The sequence below is a fragment of the Syngnathus acus genome, chromosome 3 (genome assembly GCF_901709675.1).
Source record: "Syngnathus acus chromosome 3, fSynAcu1.2, whole genome shotgun sequence".
Taxonomy (NCBI): Eukaryota; Metazoa; Chordata; class Actinopteri; order Syngnathiformes; family Syngnathidae; genus Syngnathus; species Syngnathus acus.
Window position 1 is genome coordinate 14,319,371 of NC_051089.1, and position 8,911 is coordinate 14,328,281.

The 8,911-nt window shown below is 38.1% G+C and overlaps 1 protein-coding gene across 1 annotated transcript; it reads left to right on the forward strand.

Annotated features, from left to right (window-relative positions):
- Positions 1 to 2,531: 2,531 nt before the first annotated feature.
- Positions 2,532 to 8,902, forward strand: paqr5b (progestin and adipoQ receptor family member Vb). The gene is made up of 8 exons (XM_037248093.1): positions 2,532 to 2,680; positions 3,680 to 3,807; positions 4,456 to 4,661; positions 5,031 to 5,157; positions 5,453 to 5,497; positions 6,010 to 6,106; positions 6,741 to 6,885; positions 8,092 to 8,902. The coding sequence occupies exons 1-8, from the start codon at positions 2,627 to 2,629 to the stop codon at positions 8,343 to 8,345; spliced, it is 1,056 nt and encodes a 351-aa protein (XP_037103988.1). The 5' UTR covers positions 2,532 to 2,626; the 3' UTR covers positions 8,346 to 8,902.
- Positions 8,903 to 8,911: the final 9 nt, after the last annotated feature.

Here is an 8,911-nt window from a genome sequence, read left to right on the forward strand (position 1 = left end):
ATGCCATCATTACAAATGGAAAATGTGTAGACATACACAGTTAATTACTATTTTTGTGGAGTAATTAAAAGGGAGGAAGCAGTAAATCATCTATTTTTATTTTCAATGCAGACATTTAATGTACAAAGTACTCCACTAGGGAATGAGTGAGTCATCATATCAGATTTTTTTTCCTCCATTGGTTTAGCTCTTTTATTGAAACACATTTCAAATGACACCAATAATTCCCACAACAGAATGTAATTTCTCATTGATTTGATCAATTTACAAATGTCTGTGGATCCCTCAAGTGCCTCAGTGCATCTGTATAAATAGTTACAATATGTACAAGTAGCCTCAAGGTAGTTATCCCTCATCTAGTACATTTTTCAAACAAATAAATTTTGGTCATCTAGTAGTTCATTCTTTGTCTAATGGTTCTTCTCTCCAAATGTACAATATTTTATTAAATTGTCAAAATTAGTCAAGGATGGGAATTTAGTCTGGCTCACTATGGTGCTCAAGACAACTCGTATGTGTCCACATTGTATTCTATTTGATTCTTAACATTTGCATTAATATGAACTTGACAGCGGCCTACTTTTAATAACACGACAATAATTCTCTTACATGCACATGACTTGACGATTTACTGTAAATTACTGTCTTAATCCTTTATTATTCTTGATCCAAAATAATAGGTTAAGGTTTTCATGCAAGCACCAACCAGTCAGTTTCATGTCATGTTCTTATTGCTTTTGCAGCTGTAACAAAAATGTTTCAAGCTTGCCACGTGAGGCTCTTGGCATACTGTCAAAAGATGCAACATTTGACCTTTTCTTCAATAGCATCCATCCATCTACTGAGCCTCTTGATCTCTCAACGAGAGGCGGTATACTGTATACCGTTGACAAGCGCAAGGAAAACATGTAAACATCACACAGGAAGGTCCAAGCCGAGATTCGAACCTAAACCTCAGAACAGTGACACAGACAGTGCAGTAAGTACACGGCTGGGCTCGTCTGCATTCCATTTAGTTTTAATGCTCCCCTCGGCACACATTAGACATCCATCCTTTATCTGAACCGCTGATCAATGAAGATTAACATCAGAAAGAGTCATAAATATGTTTCCGCCCCTTTAGCGTTTCTCTTGAAAACACTGACATCTCGTGGTCATATGAGTGTTGCCCACTGTTGTCATGGTGACCCTGGAGCTCACATAATTTTCCCGTCCGTCCGTCCGTCCGTCCATCCATCCATCCATCCATCCATCCATCCATCCATCCATCCATCCATCCATCCATCCATCCATCCACTAGGCCACAGGTGTCAAACTCAAGGCCCGGGGGCCAGATACGGCCCGCCACATCATTTTATGTGGCCCACGAAGACAAATTGTGCATCAAATTCGTGTGTCATTACTAGAATTGCAAATTGTCTTCACTTTCAATAATATCTATTTTTTAAAATATTTGACCAGTTTTTACTCGTCTGATTTAAAAATGAGTTATTTGTCAGTTTGTTTTGTAGCTTTTACTGTATATAATATGAGGTGCTCATACATTTATTTGGGTTGACAGTCATAATGGCCCTCCGAAAGAAGCTATGACTACAATGCGGCCCGCGAAAAAAATGAGTTTGACACCACTGCACTAGGCCCTTAGGTACTTTTACTAGGGTCCCAGCTGGGTGAGTGGAGCCTATGCTATCCCACCTGACTTTAAGCAATAGCCCCCATACCCTTCAATATTTGGAATTGCTTTCCTAAGGTTAATATGCTCATGATGTATCATGCAAAGAAACAATCAGTCCATTTTCTGAAATGCCTATAGGCCAATTCTGCCAGGGAACGTGGTCAGGTATCCTCGCAGAAATTACTTGTTGATGGTAACATAAAGTGCATGGCTGAGGTAGTAAGGCCTCAAATACAAATGAATCTGCCATTATCCATTCTCTGTTTTTGTTCTTGTTGTTATATGTCTTCAACTTTCTTTCTTTGACCTTTTTTTTAATCCCTTTGAGTTGCTCTCCTTCAGGAGTACAGGTAATGCATCTCTTGGTATACAAACATGCTGTGTTGCCCCGGTGTTATTTCCCCTGAGCGAGAGAGAGCAGAAAAGATGCTTGGCAATAGTGCTCAAATTAGATCTTAACATTACATTGTTGTGTTTGTTAGTAGTATCAACAAAAATAATGCTGCACAATACCTTAGCAGCCAGCACAATATGGCTTGAAGTTTGAATATGTAGCATCTCATTATAATATTGTGTTAGTAGTCATGTGTCTTTACCTAAATACTACAGTAGTAAGGTATTGAATCAATTTCCCATTAACGTTGGGGATAAAACATTAAATTGGCTACTAAGTTTGACCCAAGCAAGATCGACATGTCCTTTCTGACTTTGGCAGAATAACAAAACAGCAAGTGTGTAGTATGAATGAAGATTGAGGGAGGAGGACGTCGAGGAGGGAGTGGCACAGGTATACTGGATATTCTCGCTGGGTTTGAAGGGGGGCGGGGTGGGGCATGGAATCCACTGGGACGGCATGGCAGCACAACGCTTATAAAGACACCAGGGCACACCCCGACGGCAGCCTCAAATCAGATCACTCACAGACAGCATAGCAGCACTTCGAGGTTAAGCATGCTCAGCCTCATCAAATTGCCAAGAGTCGTCACCGTCAATCAAGTGCCCAAAGTAAGTTTGCTGTACCTTTAACGGAAACATACGGTATTCTTAATTAAGTGGGTGGGAAACTTCAAAGTAACTGTACAAAGAAGCAATGTTTACATTTGTGCTACGTTTGTACTTCAAACATGATTTATTTCACATCAATGTATGACAAAACTCAATAGAAACTTAGAGCAATGAGACGAGAACTCAAACTTGTGCCATGATTTACTGCACTTGCGTTGGGAGTGAAAAGTTCTGTGAGAATTATTTTCAATTCAGTGCATTTTCATTGTTTTCTTAAATGTAACAATATCTTGTATAATGCTGCAAGGCAATATCATGCCAAAAGAGAGTTACGTCTCAAGTAAATCAATGATATTTAAAATGACTTTTTTTACTTTTTGGTAATTCATCAATTTATTTTTAATCGCACATGGCGACCAGTCCAGAGCGTATCTCGTCTCTTGCCTGAACGCAACCGAGATATAGTCCAGCTCACCCGCAACGATAATAAGGAAAGGCTGCTTTGAAAATGGATGGCTATCATAATTATTAGTTGGTTTTGGGGCCTCGGATAAATGTATAGGCTAGAGACCAGGGCCGTATGAATCTCCCCCAAATAGCCATTAAAATATACTGTACCTTTTCCCCCCCAATTTCTTTCTTTTTTTTTTTTTTTTTTACAAAATACTATAAGATACTGATCTAACTTCAGAAATTTAAAGCAATACATCTAGTTTTATTTTGTTGAATTAGTTATCCGCTGTTCTTGTTCACTGATTGATTAACTATTAAGTCAAATACAGTATTTTACAATTATTAGGAAAAACAACAAGTTGTAATATAACAGTGAAATTTCAAACAGAAACTCATCACAGGGTATTGTTGTATTTTGTAGGCCTTTTTACTATCGAGATAAAACATCGCCTAATGTTAGAAAACTATGACAAGTCGTGCACATCTCAACCTGTACATTTTGCTTTGACAGAGAATTTATTTTCTTTTGCCTATTTTCTTCTTGAGGTTTTCCATGAGGACGGCATTATCTCTGGCTACCGCTACCATGGTAGCTCAGCCACTGACTGCATCTTAAGCCTCTTTCAGCTGACCAATGAGACCCTTAACATCTGGACCCATTTTTTGCCCACCTGGTAAGCACCTGCATCATCTTGCCGTCATGTTCCTGCGCTCATTGTTTGTTTGACATGCTCTTACACAAAGTTTGGTATTGGGTTGTTGAAACAATTTTTGTTTGCCTAATATCATGCAAATAATATTTTTAAAAGGCTGTCACAATGTCATCTAAATTTAGGAGAGAGAACATTAATTACACATGAAAAATGGCCCAAGTTTAGTAAAATCACTCAAAAGGGTCACAATCATTTAAGACTGATCCAAATGGGATTTTTGTATATCTTTTTTATGTTGTGCTTCCTAGCAACTGTGTTTCCTCGACCTGTAGCAGTCTCACAAATGTTCCTTGGCAACACATCGCCAGCCTTTAGTTTAACAATGGACACTAGTAGAATAGGAATTATTCTACGTCATTGTACAAGCAATATCAAAAAATTCAAAGCATTATTCAACAATGTATTCAGGGGACAAAATGTTTTATATATCTATATTGATGCACCCAAATTTCTCATGATTGAAGAACATGGAATGCATAGCTTTCCTCATAACTTGATGCTTCCTGATTTTGATTGCCGGTATATTGTAAGCGCTGTTTTTCCTACAATGTTGCATTTAATTTTTTTTTTGTCCGTAGCGCACCTTGACCCATTTGTTCCTCTTTGCAGGTACTTTCTATGGAAACTAGTAAGCGTGGTGCTCATCCAAACTGCATGGCAGCATCCCTTCACCTGGCCTCTGGTGGTCTTAATCATTTCCAGTTGCATATATCCACTTGCATCAAGCTGCGCTCACACCTTCAACAGCATGTCAGCACGGGTGCGACATATGTGCTTTTATATTGATTATGGAGCCCTAAGTCTCTACAGCATGGGTGAGTGTGATACGTGTCCTTACTGCAATACACTTATAAGCCAAAGAAAGAGCTCTTGCTTGGATGCAATGTAGTTGTACATCACTATCAACGAGTCAAAACCGAGCAACATTTGAAAAGGCAAAATTTCTGCTCTGTATTAAATTTTGCGGTTGATCATATGTTTTGGTCGTTCACTGTTTAAACATTATTGGACTAGTTTTATGGTTAGTTAACAAAAGTAAGCAAAGCATTTTCTTTTCACCTTATGTGCAAGACATGGTCTCATGTACATTGGTGGAAAATTACGTCATAGAAAAAAGCTCACCTCAATATAAATTTACAAACTGTTAAAAGTCAAATTTCTAAAACAAATATGTTGAAATCCAGGTTCTGCAATCACGTATTCAGCTTACGTGTTCCCAGACAAGTGGGTAAACAGCATCTTCCACCAGTGCTTCGTCCCCATTGCTCTGCTTAACACCATCATATGCACCAGCCTGGCCTGCTACTCCAGGTATGGTGAGAACTTTATCTCTTGGTATGAGTACGTCATGCTTGTCAACATACCAGCTATCATCTTGTGAATTATGTGACAGCTCCGCCTTAACTATGCAGACAAATATACAATATTTAAAATGATTCCATTGTATTCGCATCCAAGATCGGGCTGTAATATTGTGTGTGTGTGTTTGATTGATTGCCAATGTAAATCATTACACCGAGTTACTAAACACACTTGGGCTGTAGGTAGGAGATGATGTATATGTAACCGCCTCACTGTTTTTCATGCCCATCTGCCAACTTGCCAGGCTTGGATTGCCATTTCTTCATTATAATCACGAGGTTGTAAAGAGGTAAACATCTTTCACTTGTACTATTGAAATGGGTCTGAAATTATGTTAGTTTTACACCCCTGTGTGATTCTGCTTGTTATTCACCTTCAGATAGTCTTTCCAGCAGTGGCATTTTGATCTCGTGGTGTCTTGTTAATGTCACTAGAGAGAGCAACCACAAACAGCGACTTACTGCATTTGTAGTTTCATCTGGAAGTAGGTGGAACAATGAACAGAAGCAAAACTTGTTTGACAGAAACCTCATTTTGATTAAGTGAAATGTTCTTGCATTCTCTCATTTGAATGTAAAAAGAAGATGGAGTAGAAAAAAAAATTACGCGGGTGGGTGAAAGTTCTGTTGGGTAAGCTGTTATCAATAGTATCCTTTCAAACATTCAGCCCCTAAATCCGCTCATCTCCCGTTTTTTATGGGTTATTGTCTCTGTTAGTTGCCATTCGATGCACGTATAAAAATGAATGCCAAATGCAAGGAGCTTGAATATTTGAGCATGATTTATTTTCATTTATTTCAGATTCTCTGAATGCCAGCCTCCAAGGTTCAGCAAAGTGCTCCGTCTTGTTGCTTTTGCCTACCCTTACCTGTTTGACAGCATTCCTCTCCTCTACAGGGTAGGGCCACACTTGTCTCCGAAATGGGACAAAAACAAAAACAAGTTGTCCCCATGCGCATGCAATTCTTGAATTTCTACTCATTGCCCCATTGTCAGCTCATTGTCAGTAAGTTTCATCAACACACCACAGCTACAATATCAGCGGATGTGGAGAAAGTCTAGACTAAAAAACTCATTTTTTTCGCGGGCCGCATTGTAGTCATAGCTTCTTTCGGAGGGCCATTATGACTGTCAACCCAAATAAATGTATGAGCACCTCATATTATATACAGCAAAAGCTACAAAATGAAACTGACAAATAACTCGTTTTAAAAAAAACTGGTCAAATATTTAAAAATATATACTATATATTAAAAGTGAAGACAATTTGCAATTCTAGTAATGACACATGAATTTGATGCACAATTTGTCTTCGCGGGCCACATAAAATGATGTGGCGGGCCGTATCTGGCCCCCGGGCCTTGAGTTTGACACCTGTGGTCTAGAGAGCCAGAGAGCAAAATTGACATCAAGCTGGTTTTGGTTCAGGTACTGAAGTACAAAACAATAATTAATATGATAGAAAGACTAAAGGATACATTTCTTGAAAAAGTGTTTCCAGCTGCTAAAGCTGCAATGTTTATCTTTTCCAGCTGTTCCTATGTGAAGGGGAAGGCTGCACTAATAACGAAGCCAATGTCTTCCACTTTACCCACATTGCACTGGCTTTCCTCACTGGCTTCCTGTTTGCATCACATTTACCCGAGCGCCTGGCACCTGGCATCTTCGACTATATTGGTAAGACAAATGTAAGATCGGCCCGCAAAGCGAACTGTTTTATTCTTGGGTCAGACAGACTTAAGAATTGTGTTGACATTTGCATGTAAACCAAGTTCAACCAAGTCTGTTCCTTGGGCTGAATTTTGCAACCATTTGCACAGTTTAGAAAAGAGAGGATTTCATGGGAAAAAAAAAATCATGTTACATGATCTTGCATCAAAAGTTCAATAATAACAACACAAGCTAATTTAAAATGGTGATTGTGATATTTTTCTCCGCTCAACATTTAACACTATGGTGTTTGATAGTTTTTAGAATGTATTATTATTCTATCAATATGTTATTATTACATTGAATAATATTTTTTTTACAAAACCCTATTTTGTGATTACTTATTATCAACAAATATTTGTTGTTTACTTGGTATCGTTTAGTGGTAAAAAAAACAACAACTAAACAGCAATTAAGCAATATCACCTGAGAGAAACTCACCAAACCTTTTGAATCGGACTCAGTTATTAGTTCAGTCATTGGTTCACCGATTTAGAAGCAGATGTTTGCAAAAGTTTTATTTTGTTTGAACACAAAAGAAAATCTGTCTACTTTTGTGAAGGACAGAAGTTTGAAAACAATTTTTGTCGAGAGGTAGAACAGAGAGGATTTGTGCAATTTGAAGTTAAGCATTATCTCTACAATAATTTATCGATATTTTTCTTAAATCATAGATGCACATAAACCTTGCTCAATGCGCTGAATAATAATGATGATAATAATAATAATAATACAATAATGCTATATTATTTTATATGATCTATTTATTTGGTGTTATGAATTAAGAGTCAGGTTCAGCATCAGAAGGAGTTTTTTTCTGAAACCTCATAGCCATGAATCACAATGCGTAGGACAAATTTAAAACCATCCGTACTCGCACTCACATCTAGGGTCAATTTGGAGTGTTCAATTGGCCTACCAAGCATGTTTTTGGGATGTGGGAGGAAACCGGAGTGCCCGGAGAAAACCCACACGGGCACAGGGAAAACATGCAAACTCCACACAGGGAGGGCCGGAGGAGGAATAAACTTAAAACCAAAAAATGAAAAAATCTTAAAAATCTATCTGGTTGAAAAAAAGTAAAGATGTTTTTGAATCAGCGTGAAAAATGTTAGTGAAAGATGTTTTTGGTCATCTGGCATTATGAACATTGTGTCATAACTCTGTCTGCAGGTCACAGTCATCAACTTTTGCACGTCTTTGGCATCCTTGCCACCCACTTCCAGATGATGGCCGTTGAGCAAGACATGGTATTGCGACGTTCCTGGCTTCTGAACCACTCCCTACCCATCACCTTTGCAAACTCACTGGGTCTAACAGTACTTTGCCTACTGGTCAATCTGATCATCTTCCTCTTCTTTAGCCTACCCCTCTCAGCATCAGTTGGTCAGCAAAAAACATATGAGAGCCAGTTAAAAGCACATTGATACTTGTGTTATGGCTACGTCACATTGCAGAACTCCAAGCTGCTCTTTGGATAAACCAACATTTGTTATTGTGTACAGTATATAACATGTTTTTATTGGAAGCTGTCTATGTGAATGAAAATATGCCATCTGCACTGAGAGCATAGTTAGCCTTCATATCACTGTAATGACTGCTGTTGGATGTGATGCAAATTGACGATCTGCCTAAAACGCAATGGGAATAACTGTTCTAACATTTGTGTAACAATGTTTCCTGAAACCCAATGTACATTTACGCTACTAATGCTGCAACATAGCTCGATTACATTCCAAAATCCAGTGAAACAATCAAATATATTTGATGTCCCTGAATTCTAAGATAGCTGCAGATGGGAACAATGAAGAGCTTGAAGGGAACAAAAAATGAAAATACAACTGGAATACAATGTCTTTTTTTGTTTTTTACAGCATTAAAAATCGACATTTTCATCTACATAGTTCTTCATACAACTTCTGACATTTTACACTGATCATTTCGAAAATGTATTTATTCCAAATTAAAGCCTATTTATACAACGTGTCGTGAT

Bases quoted from the DNA above. Each gene is read 5' to 3' on its own strand.
- paqr5b (XM_037248093.1), top strand. From the start codon at position 2,627: ATGCTCAGCCTCATCAAATTGCCAAGAGTCGTCACCGTCAATCAAGTG. The intron at 3,808-4,455 runs GTAAGCACCTGC...TCCTCTTTGCAG, and splicing joins ACCCATTTTTTGCCCACCTG to GTACTTTCTATGGAAACTAG. The intron at 6,107-6,740 runs GTAGGGCCACAC...TATCTTTTCCAG, and splicing joins GCATTCCTCTCCTCTACAGG to CTGTTCCTATGTGAAGGGGA.